The sequence below is a fragment of the Euphorbia lathyris genome, chromosome 4 (assembly GCF_963576675.1).
Source record: "Euphorbia lathyris chromosome 4, ddEupLath1.1, whole genome shotgun sequence".
Classification (NCBI taxonomy): domain Eukaryota; kingdom Viridiplantae; phylum Streptophyta; class Magnoliopsida; order Malpighiales; family Euphorbiaceae; genus Euphorbia; species Euphorbia lathyris.
Genome location: NC_088913.1, coordinates 84,414,053 through 84,434,915, shown reverse-complemented (window position 1 = coordinate 84,434,915; position 20,863 = coordinate 84,414,053). Strand labels below are relative to the sequence as shown.

At 28.3% G+C, this 20,863-nt stretch overlaps 1 protein-coding gene across 1 annotated transcript; it reads right to left on the bottom strand.

Moving 5' to 3' along the window:
* Positions 1 to 741: 741 nt before the first annotated feature.
* On the bottom strand, positions 742 to 13,803 carry LOC136225679 (protein trichome birefringence-like 33). The gene is made up of 6 exons (XM_066013785.1): positions 13,598 to 13,803; positions 13,272 to 13,488; positions 6,899 to 7,070; positions 4,488 to 4,687; positions 2,819 to 2,977; positions 742 to 1,183 (listed from the first exon to the last, which is right to left on the bottom strand). Exons 1-6 carry the CDS (start codon positions 13,773 to 13,775, stop codon positions 844 to 846), a joined length of 1,266 nt encoding a protein of 421 aa, XP_065869857.1. The 5' UTR covers positions 13,776 to 13,803; the 3' UTR covers positions 742 to 843.
* Between the last annotated feature and the right edge of the window lie 7,060 nt (positions 13,804 to 20,863).

Below are 20,863 nucleotides of genomic sequence, written 5' to 3'. Positions count from 1 at the left end.
CTTCTTTTTTGTCGGGTTTAAGATATATAATGAATAGGACGGATGAACCTGGTTCTGTTTCGGTTTATATATATATAGGATAAATTACACAATAGTCAGGATTAACAAATTATTTATAAATGTCTCATGCTCTTAAACAAATTTATTTAAATGTCAAATCTGGTGGGTTTTTTTAAAACTGTTTTTTTTCTTGCAATTGAGTAACTGAAAATTTGACAAAAACGATCAAATTTTCAATTACTCATGATACTTTGATATTTTAAGATTTAAAATCATATAATGATAAAATACATAGAAATGATTTTTATAATTGTAGATAAAAATTAAAATCTGATTTTTAATGTAATTTCTTCTTATATATACATAATTTATATAATATAATTTAAAAATGAAAATTTTATATAAGGAGATGGGCTTATTTGGTTGAATCCCAATTTTACTTTAAGGCTAAGTCCAATCCAATCTGAGCTTATTTAAATTAATAGCAAACTAGTTTGGATTTGAATGGAATATTTCTAAATGTAAATCCGTGAGGTCGATTTATGCAACTCATGAACAGCTCTAAATATCATTGTAGAATTGAATTCTTGATAAAAGGAGACTCCAATATATGTAAAGGGGTGTCAAAATGAATTATCGTGTCATAATCGTGTGATCCATATATATATATATATATATAAAATAAAAGAAATATGATAATCATGTTCCGCAGATGCCTCAGTAAATGAGTAAATGGTGTAAGAAATTAATGATATATTTGCAGGTAGCAAAATGGGGTATGCTTCACAAACTAAAATCAATCGAATTGATTAAAAAAACATGAAAAAATCATTAATATAGTAATTAAGGATAAAATAGTTTAGCAAAAAGAAGCTCATTCCAAGTATCTTGGAGACCAGGTAAACACCAATGAACACAATCAGCATAACTAACAGGATTAGCTAATTGCTCAGGAGTTAATGGATTCCATTGCTTCTTATAAATTGAAGTGTGTGCATCTTTACGAATTATCGATAATTGTGTTATGTTCAAAAATGTTATCGGAAATTTTGATTCTCCGAACACCTCTCCGATCACTTTCATTATACTTTTCCGGCAATCGGAACCCCAATATGTTGCGTTGTTAATCAATGTTGTTTCGTTGTAACAGTTTCCGCCTGGTTCGCCTCCCCAATATGTGCTCCTGTTCACAAAACTTTCAAAAATTACTTCACAATAGTTTTTAAATATTTTTTTTAGATAAAGTTGCCAAAATAAATACTCTCGACATTAGCCGCTTAAAGTAAGGGACAAGATATTAAAATAGTCTCAAGGTTTTTTTTTGAGTTTTTTTTTTTTTTTTTTTTTGAGGAAGAGCCAATTTAATTTTACGTGTAAAATAACACAATTTGAATTTCAATATTTGTCAAAAAGTACAATTAAAATTCCAACAGAAATTGACACATTAGATAGTACACCGTTTATCAATTCGTATGCTGAAAGATGAAAGTTATATTTAAAATGAAATATGTGGCGCTTAGATGTAGAGAGGTTAATGAAAAAAAAATCATCTAATGTGTCAATCGTTTTTAGTTAGGGCTTTAATTGCAATTTGACAATCATTGAGATTGAAATTGTATTGTTTTGTAATTGACTATTCCCCATAAAAATTGAGCCTATTTTGGTACTTTGCCTACAGAAAATTTATATAATGGGTTGAACCAGTACTAGTTCTTTACATTCAGATGATGTCATGTCAATCCAGCTGCTGATGTGACATTATTTGAGTGGATGGACCAGTACTATTAGAGCACCCACAATGGGTGATACAATTTTTTTGAATTATATCACAAAAAACTCACTTTTTTCAAAAAAATCTAATACACTCAACCACATCTCCATTACACTCATTTGTATCACTTTTTATGTAGGACACACTTGTCATAAAACTCTTACACATTTCAAATAAATTATTTCTATCAATCAAACAATTAATCTAATTATTTCATCATTCAATTTAAATAATTTAATTAATCTATAAATTAGTTAAAAAAATAAATACAATTAAATCTATAATTATTTTCTACCGAAACAATACATAAAAGCACGAAACAGTGGATGGTAAAAAAAACAATGACATATTTTGGAAAATACAATTAATACTAAAATACAATTTAAAAAAAATACAATTGAAAAATACAATTAAAAAAATAATTCAACAGGTTCAAAAAAAAAAATAATTCAATAAATGTCCAACGGTAATAATGTGGACTCAATTTATAAAATATTATACAAATGAATATGGACTCAATTAATTAAGCATCGTTTGTTTCAATTTAAAATAAAACAAATAAAAGTAACTGCCCACAGCAGGGCATCAGTAGCTTAAACGCGCCTCTTAGGAGTGTGTATCACACTCGACTGCTGAGGCGCGATCTCAGCCACTGATGTGCGCGTGTATAAAAGTGCCAAATAGATAATTATCTCATGGCCTCTTGTATCACTTTTGTGATACAATTTTCCTCTCTCTTCAATTGAGACCCTCTCTTCCAATGCAATGATTCAACAAATTGAATCACTTTTACCAAGTGAGACACTCCATTGTGGGTGCTCTTAAGAAAACTCTTTTTTCAATCATTTTATTTCAAATGCACGTATATGTCATGTTATTACTCGTCAGTGACAACAGATCTTAGATATATGTATATTCATGAAAAAAATTTATCTCATATTCTGCACGTGTCGGAATAAAATTGAAATATTTTATCGAGTTTAAGGATATTCTAAATAAAATTTGTGATGAGAAAAAAAAAAAAAAAAAAAAGAAGGAAAAACATACTTATCATGAGTAGGAGACATGCTGGTGAAGAAAACTCTAGTTTTTTTAGGATTCATATTCTTTTTAACCCATCTCATCATGCTTTTCATTCCCATCCGGTAAGCATCCTCTGTGCTCAACTCCACTATATCTTTCACTTCATCATCAAATGACCCTTGCCTGTTCCCACATCATTTTCATACTCTTCATTAATAATCAAAATAAAAATAAAGTTCAAATTAACCCTAAAATTATTAGAAAATTTACCAATCATTATATAAACCAGTGCAATTTTGTCTTCATTGCAGAAGATTGAGTTCAATTTTACTATTTTCTAATTAATATAGACAAAAATTGGAAGTAAATTACATACGTGATGTATAATATTTGTCATATTTTATAATTTGGTGTACAACTTTTAGTTTTGCATATAAAATTGTACATCCTTTTAATAATCTCTCACTAAAGTGTATAGCCGGTAATTATGACCGATCAACGCGAAGTCAACACATCACATCAGTAAATTGACCTCTCTAAAAATCTTGTATAGTTTTATGTGCAAAATTAAAGGTTGTATAACAAAATATGAAAAAATAACAAAGATTGTATACCACATATATAATTTACTTCAAAATTTGGTAATAAAATTCTTTGAAATTTGGTAAAATGAACTAATGCTTTTTTTTTTTTTTTTTAATACCGTAGAGACAAAATTGGATCGTTTTGTGGGAAATTTCTCACAAATCAATCCAATTTTATCTCCAAGACAAAAATTTAGTTTAATTTACCATTTTCTAAGTAAATACAGATTAAAACTATTGCCACAATTCTTTGAAAAATGGTAAAATTGAACTAATATTTTTGCCAAAGCCAAATTGGTTTTTTTAGGAAAAAATTAAGTTTACCTTCATCATAAAAAATAATTCAATTTTGCCTCCATGCTGTAAAATATAATTAAATTTTAATAAGTTTTACCATTTTTTAAGTACATACCGATGATGAAAAATAGTGACAGGATTATTTGAAAAATGGTAAAATTGAACTAAGATTTTTAGTATAGAGGCAAAATCCGATTGTTTTAATTTTACCCTCATTGTAAAAAAAATCCATCTTTACTCTCATGGTATGAAACTTAGTTCAATTTTGTCATTTCTAATACAACAAAAAATTAGTGTCGGAATTAGAAAATGGTAAAACCGCACTAAATTTTTTTGCATAGAGGTAAAATCGGACTATTTTGTTTTAAGGTTAGGCTATGCTTACTTTATTTTTTTATAAAGTAAGGCTTACTTGGTTTTTTCCACCATTTGATGATGATGAACTTTGACAAAGTAAGCTCATCCAATGGTAGAAAAAACAAAATAAAACTTACTTTATCAAAAACAAAATAAATATAAAAATCACATTTTTTAAAGTACAATTTTACCCTTTTTAAATAAAAGAATTCAATTTTGCTTTCATGGTAAAAAAATTAGTTCAAGTTTACCCTTTTATAAATAAATGCCAACACGATAATTTTGTTTAAAATGGTAAAATTGAGCTAATTTTTTTTTATCACGGAATCAAAGTTGGATTGCTTTGTAAAATTTAATTTTTTCAATAAATTTAAGGGTGAATATGTTTCTTGTCTTTTTTTTAAAAAAATAAATAAATAAAAATAATGGGATATTGAAGGGAATGAAGGAATTACAAGATCTTCATCTTGAGGCCAGTCATCCACCATAGATATGTGTTGAAAACTAAAATATCAACTCCTTTCCAATTTTTGCCATGTTTAGTGATTGAACCTTTTCTTACTATTCTGTCTGATATTCTATGGATCACTGCATCATCTGAGTTTGATTCTAGAAGAAATGGTGCCCAGTAGAATTCTATTGTTGCATTGTACTCCTGTTATATATACATATGCATCCAAATAAAATTCATAAACGTACAATTTTATCCTAACGTTTCTTCTAAATAAGATCGATTTTATTTATAATTAACAGAAAATTTAAACAAACTAATTTACTGTTATTTGAATTGTTATTTAACTGTCAGATTAGACCTTTTAAACATCAATATTAATTTTGTCTAAAATATTTATTTATTACTAACATGATTACAAACAATCAGCTAAAATAAGTTTTTTTTTTTAAAAAAAAAAAAGTTGTGCGCAATGCACTTATATTAAACAAATGAAGATTACATTAAAGAGAAAAGAAAACCCTCATCCATGTGATTCGAACCCATGATCCTAGAGGATCATAGGTAAGCTCTCAACCAACAGGCTAAGAGTTTCACCACAATTGATTAAAAAAAAGAGTTAATTGTATGGATGACTTAGTTTAGAGTTAGTTTTAAAAAGTTCACCAAATTTTATTTTATTTCAAACTCCTTTGTATGATAATCATGTTAAAAATAATTGATTTTCACGTATAATATAAAAGTCAGACGACAACAACAAAAAAAAATAAAAATTATATTTATTATTTACTTTTATTTAATGATTTATTATTTACTTAATTCAACCGCTTGAAGCTATCACTTGACAACAAAAACCAAATATTTTAGTTTTTTAGTCGTCACATGTCATACATATGGTTGCCACATGACTGTCAGAGTTATTTTCACCATGGTGGTTGTGACACTATTCAAATGATTTTTTCCGTCTGAATTTATTGCAATAACTTTATTGAAACAAAACGAAGTTTAAAAAACCACGGGTGCAATTTATCTCTTTTTTTTGTCTAAAATGTTTATTATGTTATTAAAACAATTATAAACAACTTACCAAAATACAAAACCATTTCAACTTATTTGAAAAATCAAATCGACATGATAGCTAAATAACTGTCAAATCATTCCGATAAAATTTTCTATTAACTAAATATAAAATTTATCTGGTTAAATATTATTATTATTTTTAAATAGATTTAAGGGTAAAGTACAAAAAAAAACCTTGTGGTTTCCGACTTTTGCAAACAAGGTCCCGTGTTTTAAAAGCGTACAAACGAGGGTCTGTGGTACCAGCCGTTAACAAAGAATGTATTTTTTATGGATGCCGTTAAGTTGGGCTGACCTGTCACTTTGACTGAAAATTGCACCAAGGGCAATTATCATGCTTGGAAAATTTTACTTGACAAATTTAGTTCAGTGCACAGAAAATTGAGAAAGAACTTTCCCAAGCATCAATAGCAATCCAACAAAGCCTACCAACTCAATACTTAAAACCATTATAAATACTTAAAGACATACCACAATGAACTGCAATCCTGGAAATTTTGAACCAAAAGCTGTATGGACCAAACAAGAAGAGGAAAAGCGAATTTGGGGGATGGAATTTCTTAAGCCTTTTATACCACAATTGGGATGCGAAAGGATGAAATTGCCCTTGGTGCAATTTTCAGTCAAAGTGTCAGGTCAACCCAACTTAACGGCATCCATAAAAAATCTCTTCTTTGTTATGGCTGGTACCACAGACCCCGTTTGTACGCTTTTAAAACACGGGACTTTGTTTGCAAAAGTCGGAAACCACAGGGTTTTTTTTTGTACTTTACCCTAGATTTAATTAGGGCCCGTTTGTTTTACCTACTGTTTGTTGTTTGCTGTTACGGTTTGCTGTTTGTTGTTACGGTTTGTTGTTGCTGGTACGGTTTGCTGTTTGCTGTTGGAAAAAGCATTTTTTTCAAAAAGCAGAGATTCTCTGCTTTTGTAAAAGACTGCTTTTCGGGTGTAAAAGGCAAACAGAAGATCACTAACCAAACACTCCATACTGCTTTTTCAGATGTAAAACGCAAACAGGAGGTCACTAACCAAACACCAAAAACTCTCCCTTTTGAAGTGAAAAGACAAAAAGTAGTATGAAAAGGAGCAACCAAACACCCCCTTAATCATTTCGAAGTTAGATTTTTGAAGTAGTATTTTCTCTCATTGAATTAAAAGAAAGTGCGCGGAAACTCTTCTTCATTAGCGTTTCCGCGTTTCTTATCCATTTCCGTTTCTGTTTCCATTACTGTTTCCTAACTAATTTTTCTTAGAAATAACGTTTTCCGATATCTGTTTATGTTTTCATTTCAATTCCCGTTTCTGTGCAACATAGGAAGAAAGAGAGAGAAATACCTTGGCAGTGAAGACAGTGAGAGAACCAGAAGTATGGATGGATTTAGATTCATCAGGAAGAAGACGATGGAGAAGACAAATCATTGATACATATTGTCCTCTGTTTAATGAATCTCCTACGTACATCATCCTCTTTCCTCTTAGTGTTTCCAGCATTAAGCTTGCATTAAATCTGCATTTATTAATTAATTAATTTACACCAACATAATTTACACCAACATTAATATTAATAACAAATTCAAAAGTACTAATATAAATAAAAATTCGATTCCGCAAATTTGAAAATGACGGAATAACTTCTTATCAAACTTGTTAAAAGTTTTATATTAATTGGTTGAATTTATTTAAAGTGATTTATTCGCTTTGCATTAGTTTAAAGTAATCGTATATTTTAATTTGATTAAATCTATAATTGCTATATAGGATTTAAGAGGTGTTATTTTAAACAACTTTAAAAAATTAGGAAGCTCATTTAATAATTTTTAATTTATTAATAATAGATATTTTTATAGTAAAATGTTAATTTTGTATGAAAGCGATGTAAAGTAATTGCAATAATATTTAAAAGTGAAATTAAAATTATAGTGAAAGGATAACAGCGACCAAATTCTATCAGAATTAATTACATCCATCGTCCTCCAACTATAAAAAATGACACTAACACCTTACAATTTCATTCTAAACATCAATCCAATTTTGCATGTGATTGAATTGCGGTAATAACAGTCATCGAAAACGATACATACACGAAACTTCATACAAATTTTCTATGTGGATATTATTTTTAAATGACATGTCATTCAATCTGAGCAAATACGTTAAACATCAATCCGGACCCATTCTTTTTTAACCTAGGTCAGATCGGTTTAATCGGATTGGATTTGATAACATATATTTCAAAATATGCATGTATGTGTAATCTATGTGTCAATTTTAGTGATTATTAATCTATTATTGTCAGAAGAATTCGGTTAAAATGACTAGGAAAGAAATCAGGATGAATTTCATGTTAATAAATGAAATTTCAGGGTGTATGAATGTAATATGTCAATTATTTAGTGTTTACGTGAGAAGTTGGTTGTAGGCCCACTTGAACTCATAGGTGGTCCCAACTAACTCACAAAATAGAGCATATGTCAACTCTCTCTCATGCACATGAACTTCGCACGTTCACCGCCATTACGTGGTGGTTAACGGCCGGCAATGAGGCGGAGAATCCAAATTAAACAACCGGCTAAGCATTTCCTAAGGTATTATTATTATTATTATTATTATTATTATTATTATTATTATTATTATTATTATCGGGGGCGGAGCCAGCCCAGAGTCCGGGGGCCATAAGCTCTCGGCCACCGGTTCCGCCCTTAATATCGTTAGTTTATAGCCCTCTGAATATTGGTTTTTATTTAACCGGGTTTTGTTTTAAAGTGAAGGGTCATGGGTTCAATTCTCACCAAACTCATTGTGTTTAATAAAGCTTTATTTATTTGAAATTTATTTTTCTAAATGGGTTAATTTTTTATATCTCTTTTTCATTGAAAAAAATATCAAATTCTTACTTTCGAGATTCAAATAACTTAAAATCTGAATTAAATTTACCTACCTTTACCTAAACTTTTTCCTATCAAAAAAATCTGAATTAAGTTTTATGAAAATTATAAATAATTTATAGCTACAAATAAAAAAAAAGCGTAAAAATATTATAATTTTTAGCCAACATACTAAAACCACAAAGTTTTAATGTACTGGAGGCTAAAAAAATTTGTCCAGCTCTCACGGGTTGGATTTCGAAAAATTACTCCTAACAATAAACCTAAAATTAGATCTCTCAAATATAGATTTCTGGATCCGCCACTAATTATTATTATTAGTTACGGACTCGTGAAATATTTTGTAGATGGATTTTTTTCGATTAATATTTTCCAGAAACATTATCACTTGAACTTGAACTCTCTAATTAAAGCGAGTTGGCGTCTTTAAATACTCAAATCAAATTTTAAATTTCTTTCAAAGAAACAATATCTTTTTTATTTTTTTATTATATAACTTTGTAGATGGTAATTTATTTATTTTTATGTGAAGATTTCTAATTAAGCTATAATAATTAAAAAAATGTTAGCATGAAAATGGACTTTTATGAAAAAATATATTAAATAAACGTTTTAATTCGTTTAAAAAGTAGCTCGGAATGAGTGTATTGTTCCACATATATAAAAAAAAAAGTCATATAACTCTCTCATTAACCAGTTTAAGATATTTAAGACTCACTTCTCATCCTCAATTCATTTAAAGTATGACACTAATCAAACCGTCTTAAACATTTTTAAGATTCTGCGTTAAATATAAAATTTGATCCTTAATATTTTTAAAAATATAAATATAATTTTAATCTGGTAAAAAAGAAGTTACTATAAAAAAAATTTAAGATATCTCAAAATGAAAAAATTGACTCGCACATAAGGAGTCATACTACTCTATCATTCACCCATGCATATATAAGGATTAAATCCTAATTTGGGACTGTTTAAAAAAATAATTATTTAAATGGTATCAGTTAAAAATTAATTCCATCTAAGGGGCTGTTTTATAAACTATGGTTAAAAAAATTCAATTTCGGTGCATGGCACACCGTAATGGTTAAAAAGAAAAAGCAAAGGGACTCTGCTCAGAGTCCCTTAATTAATGTTGCAGGAATCCCGTAGGATTCCTGCAACATTTGGGCAGTGGCTTTGTGAAGCCACTGCCCAACTCTCCTCCCTTTTTAGGGAGGAGAGAATTATTATTATTTTTTTAAATAATAAAAAAATATATATGTATACTTTTTTTTAATTAAATATAAATAATAATAATAGATAAAAAAAATTACTAATAATAATATTTATTGGTATAATGGTCAAATTCAATCATATGGACAGAGATAGGGAGTCTGTGCCCTTCTGACTGTATGGACTATTATAATCACGAGTAGTTTTAGCCCTCATGTTTCCACGAAATTTGAGACTGTGGTCGTTCCGATCCACTGTTTCCAAAAAATAATGATCAGGTGCTAAATTAGCATTCCAAAATTGGCTCTAAATCCAAAATTTCAATTTTTTTCGGTGAAATGCATATTTGATTTAACGTACAAAATAGTTTAAATTTAACCTAATATTTATAAGATCAAATTTAATCTTGTGTTACCAAAATTTTGAAAAAACTGGTTTAACTGTCACATTCGACTTTCCAAATATCAATTACGGTTAAGATATTTAATGTATTACCAATATATTTATAAAAAAATCAGTTAAAATGCTAAAAAATTATAAGTCAGCCAGTTATAAGTTAATCACATTTTTTTGTCAAATGTGTCTAAAATATATTGTGTTACTAATATAGTTACAAATAACTAACGAAAAATATTACGAAACAGGTTCAATTTATCAACAAATTTGTCTATAAAGTCTAATATGATAGCTAAATAATAATCAAACTAGCTTTACATTTTCGATAACACAGAGCTAAATTGATGTTACTTGGGAGTTAAATTTTTAGTAGGTCAATTTTAACCTAACATTTACAAGCAAGATCAATGTTATCGAAATTTTGAAACTAATTTGACTGTTACTTAGTTGTCACATCAGACTTTCCAAATATCAATTACGGCTAAGATATTTAATGTATCACCAATACAGTTATAAAATTTAACATATTTTTTATAACTGTACTGGTAATAAATTAAATATCTTAACTGTAATTGATATTTGGAAAGTCTAATGTGACAATTAAATAACAGTTAAATCAGATTTTTCAAATTTCGGTAACGCTATATTAAAATTGATCTTGCTTGTAAATGTTAGGTTAAATTTAAACTATTTTATGTGTTAAACAAAATCTATCATTCACTGAAAATATCAGGATCAACCAATGGTGAATATATGATTGTTCGGTTGTGAGACGATTTTACACGTGAACATAGTGGTTCCGACGGTCGAAGAAACAGGGACCCCTATCTCATTCTTTAGATTTGAATTTGAAACTTATCTCAATAAAAATTATTATATCTATTATTATTATTTATATTTAATTAAAAAAGTATATATATATTTTTTTTTATTATTTAAAAAAAAAAAAAATTCTCTCCTCCCTAAGAAGGGAGGAGAGTTGGGCAGTGGCTTCACAAAGCCACTGCCCAAATGTTGCAGGAATCCCGTAGGATTCCTGCAACATTAATTAAGGGACCAGAGTTCCTTTGTTTTTTCTTTTTAACCATTACGGTGTGCCATGCGCCGGAATGGAATTCTTTTAACCATAGTTTATAAAACAGCCCCTTAAATGGAATTAATTTTTAACCGATACTATTTAAATAATTATTTTTTTAAACAGTCCCAAATTAGGGTTTAATTCCATATATAAAGACATACTGCTCTCTCATTAATTAATATAAGATATTCAATAATATAAAAATATTAAAAATAAATCAGTTATTTTAATAATTTAATTAGTATTTTATTGCTCTTTATAAACAAATTTAAATGATATAAAAAAAATGAAAAAAAAAATAAAAAATATCTACTTTTTTATTCATCTTAATTACCATATAAAAATTAATACTCTAATGACTTGATTAGTTGAGAGGTTTGGAAGGGTTAGTAAACAAAGGGTTAGTAAGGGTTTGTGGAAATCCTTGTTTGGGAGAAATAAATTTAGAAGGGTAAGGAATTTGAGGGGTTTGACAAGGGTTTGGAAGGGTTAGATTTCTTCAATTTTCTTTCAATTTTCAAACCCACCAAATTGGAGAGTTTAAAAGGGTTCAAACTTTTATTTCCAATATTGCCCTTATTAAAATTACTTAATACCCAAACCATATTTTATTTATGATCTATGTTCTCACTTCCTCCTCCCCTCTTTCCCGATTTCTCTTCCTCACCGGTGGAACTCCGTCAACGTTGATTTAAGTCAATTTTCTTCTATTTTTTTAGAGTTCATGTTGTGCTTTCTCTCTTCATGATTGCTATGTACATTTTAGTCATTTTATAATGTTTCATTCCCTTACAAACCCTTCATTCCAAACAAGGGAAGGGTACAAACCTTTATAAACCCTTATCATCCAACCAAACAAGGGTAAGGTTAATGTTTCCCTTCCCCTTCCCTCCTCTTACTCTCCCTTCCCTTCCCTTCCCTTCCTTTATTTACCCTTCACAACCTCCCATCCAATCAAGCCCTAACGATATAATGGGAAAGGGCCTAGAAGCTTTAATCACTTTTTCTTGTTGAAATAATTATAAATTAATTAACTACGTATAAATTCTAATTAAACATCAAAAATCTTAAATAAGTTGTTCACCAACTCAAAATCCGACACAAAAATTTTATAAAAAAACTACTAAATATATATTATCACAAAATGCATTTTCATCAAACAATAATATATATAACCCATCATTAATTTCATATATATAAATCTCTAATTTCCTTTTTTTAAAAATCTCTACAATTTCTTTTTTAGAATAATTTGGAAACTTTTAGTTCGAATGGTTCAATTTTGTCCCATTAAAAAATTATAACTTTCTTCGTATTTACTTAAAAAATGATATTGAACAAAGCATCCTACGAATCAATTAAAAGAGCCGAAAACAAACTCAAAAAAGACGAGATTGTTAATACCATAAGATATTGGATTAGCAAAAAAAAAATTATGTAAGGAATAAAGTCGACAAGGTGAGCGTTTAGTTGAACTGAACTAAGCCCGCATCTATCTCTTATTAGAATTTAGGGCCTCTCCTAGATTTTCTATTAAGTTAAAGTTTTTACTGTAAAAGTAAAATTACGTTAAAATTTCGTATTTACTTAAAAAATGATATTAAATTAGATTTTTTATTAAGTAAAAGTTTCTACTGTAAAAATAAAATTAGATTAAAATTTCATATTTACTTAAAAAAAGATATTGAATTAGATTTTCTATTAAGTTAAAGTTTCTAATGTAAAAGTAAAATTAGGTTATTTTGTACGATAAGGATATCATTCTTGATAATTTCAAATACAAATTTAACGATTATGACTTTTTTTTTAAGAGATAGGGATAATGGTTAAATCTACAAGAAAAATATTCATTTTATTCTTATCAAATAAAATAGCTAATTTTTTTCAATTTTACTTTTATAGTAGAAAATTTGATTCAATTTTATCATTTTAAGTAAATAGTAATGAAATTAATGAAAAATATAGTTGGGATATCGGTCGGATTCTCTGCCCAATTATGAGCTTTTAATAAAAAAAAAAAAAAAAAAAATTAACGAAGAAATTCATTGAAATTTTATGAATTCGGGTTGAATGTAACGATAAAATACGATAAAAACCGAATTAAACTTCTCTTAATCTAAAGGAAGGAACTAACCTTGGAAGATCACAGCCATAAGGTTGCCATTTCCAATATTGATAATCTTTATCAGGCCTGCCTTGTGCTTGGCAAGTCAATTGCGGCTGAATGTACGGACACTCCCACTCTTCATAAATCGGCCGAGTTAACTCGTCCTTCACCCACCTTCCGTTGAACACATCACAACTTTCCGGTGTCTTTCCGACCGCGAACGGCAGTTTCTCCCACTTCTTTTCTATCCCAAAAAATACACAAATATCATTTGCATTGCTCACTCCATATGTTCCAATTGAGCTACATACATGATTCAATTAATTATAAATCGAGTTGAGTTATAAACTCACCGGTTTTTGAGATCCTAGCCGAGTTGCCGGCGTCGAGTTGACCGAGAAGGCACATGAAATCTTCTCCATAGAGAATAGCGACGAAGACGATGAAAGCTAAAAGAGTGAATAGATATGGAGAAAAACGAGCTTTTCTGATAAGAAGTGAGGAAGATGAAGCAGGAAGAGGAGATTTCATTTTTGAAAAAAAAAATCTAAAATAAAAATTTGGGGATTGGAGAAGAAGATGGGATTAATGATGTGAATATATATATAATGATGTTTATGTTTTATTTTTTAATTAATGTATTAATTAGAGATGTTGATGTTTATGTTTTATTTTGCTTAAATATATGATAATTAAGATATAATTTTACATTTTAATATAATAATTGTGTATTAAACAATAATTTTTTGGGTAATTAATTTATTAGTCCATATATTTTGACAAAACACACTGTTTAGTCCCTGTATTTTTAAAAACACACGGTAAGGTCCTTAACCTTTTTCTCGATGAACTGTTTAGTCCCTAACGTTTTTCTCGGTGAACTGTTTAGTCCCTGCCGTTAGATTTTCATGAAGATTCTGTTAGTCAATTTGGATTTGAGTCAAAATTTATTTAAAAAAATGTAATGCCTTAACTACCATTTACCACGAAATCAAATATATAAGACCATTATCTTCATTGTTTCTCATCTATGCGTTCTTCTGGTTCATTTGAGTCGATTATGTGTTAAGGATTCAATCATTTCTCCATTTTTTTTAGCGCGAGTTATGAGAGAAAGATATAGAGGAGTGAATTGCTTTTGACTGATGAATAGTAAAAGGTAATTTAGTCATTTCTGAATTCATAAACAGTAAAAAAATCTAAAAAACAGAAGGAAAGACTAAATAGTTCGTCGAGAAAAAAGTTAGGGATCTTATCGTGTGTTTTTGAAAATATGGAGACTAAACAATGTGTTTTGTCAAAATATAAGGACTAATAAATTAATTATCCTAATTTTTTTAATAATTTACGTTGAAATGATTGAGAAGACTATATAACAAATAATTAATTTATGATGACTATGATTAATTTATTAATCAAATATGTCAATTGAAGTTTTGATATTTTATAAAGGCTATTGAGTTTTTTTTTAATAAAATAGTTGAATTTTATATTTACTTTGAGTTATTTTTGTTGTTATACAGAAAATAATGAATTATATGTCAACTAATTATTATGTAGGACATGTTTAATTATTATGGCTGATGTGGAAAAAACATGACAATCATATGTGTCGTGTGCTATGTCGTATATCTAAATGCATTAGGAGCTTCCTGAACTTGATCCCAAAAAAAATAAATTGATATCGTAAATTTATAAAGTGTCTCATAACATTATGGACTTACTTAAAGTGACTTATTAGTCATCTTAATTTGTTTAAAGTTACATATTGGCCTCGTTAACTTGTTTACAGTGATCTATTGATCTACTGGATTTGCTCAAAGTGATATATGTTGTAATTTGTCTAAATCAAATCTTGTTCCGCCACGTGGACTTAGAGAGTTAGTCATATCATTTTAAGCATGTTCATACAACTAACAAAATATTTTGTAAGTTTAGAGAACCAATTAATTTTTTGGACCAAGTCTATGAGGCTTTTGGCCTCGTTTGGTACGTCGTTGGACGTTGTAATGGAATGTTCATTACAATAGATGCTTATTACCATGTTTGATTAGTCATTATTTTCGTCGTAATACAATCACAAATACATCACTTAATTTATTTATTTTTCAAATTTATGTAACGGACATTATGAGGAAAAAACGCATGAATCACCATTATAACTAGTTCTTGTATTTTTATTAATTAATACTTATTATCCATAATTGGTATTAAACGATAAAACGAAAAAAAATGAAAATAACGAGTAAAATGAAAAAACACAGTAATCATGAAAATGAAAAAAAATGAAAAGGAAAAGAATGTAAAACACAAAAAATTAAACAAAAAAAATTAAACGAAAAAAACGTGAAAAATAAAGAGAAATGGGAAAATAGAAAAAAATGAGAAAACTGTGAAAACCCCAAAAAAGGGGGAAATGAAAAATGAAAATAAAAAAATAAACAAACACGAATGGTAAATCTATTGAAAATCTTACGTTATTATCAGTAGTGAAAAAGAACAACATGTTATAGAAGTTAAGGATTACCTATAAGAGTTGTTCATTATCAATGATCTAGGTCTAGTAAAGTATTTTCTGGGCATCGAACTTGCTAGATCAATGACAAGAACTATGGTGTACCAAACAAAGTATATCGATGATATTTTAAAAGATGCAAGAATTATCAATGCACACCAGTTACAAGTCCTATGGTCCATAGATTAAATCTTACAAAAACTAGAAAACCAATTCAAAATCTAGAAATCTATAGAAGACTTGTTGGGAGGTTTCTGTGTATGGCTTATTAGGACAGACATCGCATATGCTACACGCTAGCTTAGTCAATATATGCTGACACTAGGATATCATCATTTTCAAGTTCACTTCATGTTTTAAGATATCTTAAAGGTACAAGAAATTATGGATTATATTACCCAGTTTCGCCTAGAGATAGCTTAACAATTTCTGCATATTGTGATGCAGATTGGGGAACCTGTAAAAGCACAAGAAGACCCTTAACAGGATATTGTGTCGTATTGGACAGTTCACTCATATCATGGAACAAAAAATAGGTTGTTGCTAGTAGATCTTCAGCAGAAGCTGAATACGAGAGCATGGCTTAAACAAGCTACGAAGTAAAGTGGATTAGCTGCATGTTAACAAAATTTGGAATATATAACAAAGATTCAATTCTCTTATATTGTGACAATGCAGCAGCAATAAATATTGTAAAAAATACAGTATTCCATGATAACATAAAACATGTGGAAATAAATATTCATGTTTTAAGGAATTACATTTAAAAAGGGTTCATTCATACACCACGTATGTATTCAAAACAACAAATAGTAGAAATCTTTACAAAATCTTTAAGTTCTAGTGTAATGTTTCCTTCTAATGTAATGAGTCCTTCATTCATGTTTTAAGAACACAACAGATTGTATACATCGAAGTGTAGGAGATTATTATTACTTTTTTTTTATTTGAATGGAGGGGAAGAACCCCGGAAAACAACATAAAACAAGTTAAGTGATACTAGTCATCCTAGGGAGACAAGTACCACAAACATCAGAAAATAAAATATCCAGGATGCAGGGGCACCTCACACTCGTGAAGACCCAGAAATTACTATTTCTATCAATACAAAATTAGTTGTTCAGTTACAAGTTGGCGAGAACACTCGAGGGTATTTTAGTCTTTCGTTTTTCATTATGTTAGAAAATTAGAAGCTAAGCTAAATGTATATAAATATCATAGTTGTAAGTAATTAGCCAAGTTGAAATGAATGAGTTTCTTCTGATTATAGCTTCTATTCAAACACGGGCATCTTGGTCATTTTTCTGTCTTACCTCGGACGTGGAAAGGATTCCAACCATCACCGGAGCACTATCACACAAATTCTAAGATTATAAGAAAAATATCTAACATAAACATAAAATATATTATGCAAAAATGTGATAATATTATTTCATATTTATGCTCTGTTTTTAGATTTAGTGGATTAATTTATTTTATTTGTATTAAAAAGCAATTTAATTTTCCTCATGCTTTATTTTAATCTAAAAAGATTATTATTTTTATACAATTCTTATAATTTTTAAAAAGCAATTCTTATAATTTTTAGTATGCTTTAATTAACCATATGACTTCCTTTCCTAATTAATTGATATTGAGTCAAATGTATATACATCTTTCACAGAGTCAAATGAAATTAATTAATTGAACAAAAATAGACTTATTAATGTATATATTGTTTGATTTGAAACATTATTTTGGTAGTGTATTTTGTATGTATTTCTTTACAATGCAATAACTAGGAAGTTAATAATTACCTGAAAATGCAATGTATTAGCTTGATAAATATATATGGACTAATTTAGCTAACTATACATAACAATTGCTCTTTTTCTATTAAAAAAAAAAAACTTTATAAATCAAAACTCACTGAACTTGTGCAAAAAGTTTCATTAGTTCCGAATTTACATGGTATCTTATTAGTTCTATAAAAAAAATTTTAAAAATAACCTTTTATCACCTAAATTTGTTTAAAGTGGTCTATTAGCCTCCTGAATTTGCTTAGAGTGGTCCATTTGATCTCTATACTTGTTTAAAGTGATATATATTGTAATTTGTCTAAATTTTTAAAAAATTCAAAACTTCAGAAATAAAGACCTAATTTATGATTTTAAGTCTTTAAAACAAATTAACTTTTTTTTTGTATATTTTTATAGATTAGAGACTTTTTTTTTATGGAAATGCATATATCTTCATTAGATACGAAAAGAACAAGTACAACAAGAAACGAGAAAGGTAAAAAAACCCTTACAAAATCCACAATGGGACGAAAATGACTACAAGGAGCATAAAAAGCCATAAAAGGTACAAAACCAACAAAAAAACAAAAAAAAACATATACTTCATTGAAATCCAAATCCGCAGAAAATCAACTGCAATCGAATCTTCATCATTTAGGCCCTTCCGAATATTCGGATCTGGGTCATTTCGTTTGCTGCATCCACGTAGATATATTGATCCACGTATAAAATAAATCGTTTCTGCTCTTGCTAAATCCGAAAAAAATATAGAATAATAGAGAACAGATACAACTCAAATGGATAAAGAGATCCAATAAAATATATAAACACTGACTGAAAAAAAAATACAATAAAAAAATACAATAAACCTAACCCGTTGAGAGGAGGAAGAATGAACTTCCTTCTTCCTCCTTAACGTAGATCCACAAAAGAGAGAAAAAAACTTGAAAACATGGAGAAGAAAGCAAGGAGGAGCGGCAGTTTTTTTTCCAGAGAGAACAGTTCTCAAAGATATCCTTATAGATTAGAGACTTAATAATGATACTTTAAACAAATTTAAAAAGCCAGTGAAACACTATGTAAATTCAGGAGGTCAATAAAACTTTTTGGATAAATTTAGAATGCAACTGATGTATTAGAAAAAAAAAAACATTTGCTTCCTCTAAAAAAAACCTAGACTTAATAATCTCTCACAATTGAATATTTTCTTTTCCAGTAGTACTTTTTTTAAGTATATCACGAATATTCTTATGTCAATTATCACATAAAATACTTGTCATAAAAAAGAAGTGAGGAGGCAATTTTATTTTTATAATTATAAATGGTACGATTGGAGATTTAATATTCGTATTTACTAACTTTAAATATTATTAAAAGAAAAAGAATATTATGTTCACGTATTATGTTCTAGTTGCATATCAATCAATTCAAAAAATAAGAAATTTGCATTTTTACGATTTTAGAATAGATTTTAGAATGAAATGTCCTTAAACTCGATAAAAAAATTTAAATTTTTTTTTTTATTATTTTTATTCAATACATATAAAACAAATGAGTTTGAACAAAGATGAGAGCACATGATATCACGTGTGTACACGTATTTTGTTATCTGTTACTGATTATATGACACATAAGTATAGTGGAATAAGATTCATAACTAATAGGATAACTTTATTAATGATGTTTTGAATTAGCCTAATTTTCTAATGTTGGGATTTTAATTATATATTATTTATTTGTGGGGTTAGAGGTAAAATTATTTAGATGTATTTTTGTATTTTACATAAAAAACAAATTAAGGGTACGTTTAGTTCACATGTTGCAGTTTACTGTTGTTAATAGATAGTAGATATTAGTTGATTTTTTTTTATTTCAAAAATTTACCAAATATTTTTTATCTTCTGTTTAGAATTAATATGCAAAAAGTAATTTCGAAAAATAAAAACAAACAGACACTAAACGGTTGCTCATTTTCATGCTCATCTTTGCCTTTTCACTTCCTATTTGTCTTTCATAGCTGAAAAGTAGCTTTTTACAAAAGCAGATAATTTTTTTTTTTTAAAACAGTCTTTTCAAACAGCAAACAATACGTAATCCAAACAGGTCCAAAGGAGGTGTTTGGTTGTCACTTTTCATGCTCATATTTGCCTTTTCACTTCAAAATGAAGAGTTTAGGTGTTTGATTATAGACCTCCTATTTTCCTTTTACACATCAAAAGTAGCATTTTACAAAAGTAGAGAATCCCTACTTTTTAGAAAGCAATATTTTTCAACAGCAACAGTAAATAGTAGGTAAAGCAAATGTGTCCTAAATGTTTTTTTTTAATTGTTAACAAAATTGATGATAATTATGAGCAAGTGTAGTGGAGTGGGTAATGCATGATTGTAGAGGGAGCTATAATGTCACTTGGCTTATAAGTTAAGGAATATTCATCCAAAAACACTATAATGATATAAGAGAAGGTGAGGAATTTATTAATTTGTTATATTAATTAATATTCTTTAATTAAAATTTTGAAGTTGTAGGTAAGAATTTGTTGGTATTTCAACTTCAAGTGGTTGGCACTCTTTTTTATTTTTTATTTTATTTTTTTTACTCAATTTTGTTATGAATCTCTAATTAAATTATGAAGTATAGAATATTTAATCTGCCTAATTGATGCAATATTATAGTGATGTAACAACTAATTAAAACAATTAGCAAAACATTTGGTGCCTGCCTAATCAATAATTAATTATTTAATGTTGCTTTTTGTGGTAATGATGCTGAGAATTGAAAACATAAGAAAATGTTGTAGGATTAATGGCAGGATTAGTATAAATTAATGTTTTCTGTAAAAGGTAAAAGCAAGAATTAATAACCCTTGATTTTAAGAGAATAGTTATACGAGATTAGAGTTGTAATCGAGCCGAGTCGAGCTTTAATATGTTTATGTTCAGCACGTTAGAAAATTAACAAGCTCAAACTCGAGATCAACATCTTGTTCGTGAGCTGCTCGCAAGCTTGTTCACGAGCAATTTGTTAATTATGTCTATAAACTTTGCTCGCAAACAACTTATTAATTATGTTCATTTGAAAAAAAAAATTAACACAAAACTACGTAGTTTTGAGAAAAAAAATTACATTTAACACAAATTTATCGTTGTTTTATATTTTCTCCCTTTATAGAAATACTATTATTAAAAATATAATCAAACCAAGTTTTCCAATGAGTATGTTCATGAACATTATAATTGAGCTTGTTCATGAACCTATAACTGAGCCTACTCGAGAGTTTTCTAGCCGAGTTTCACCGTGCTCAAACTCGGCTCATTTATAGATTAAG

What these genes read in the sequence shown, in the direction of transcription:
- LOC136225679 (XM_066013785.1), bottom strand. Translation starts at nt 13,775, where the DNA reads ATGAAATCTCCTCTTCCTGCTTCATCTTCCTCACTTCTTATCAGAAAA. An exon ending in TATGGCTGTGATCTTCCAAG is followed by an intron (nt 7,071 to 13,271) that starts GTTAGTTCCTTC and finishes TAATAAATGCAG; the next exon opens with ATTTAATGCAAGCTTAATGC. An exon ending in TCACTGTCTTCACTGCCAAG is followed by an intron (nt 4,688 to 6,898) that starts GTATTTCTCTCT and finishes TATATATAACAG; the next exon opens with GAGTACAATGCAACAATAGA.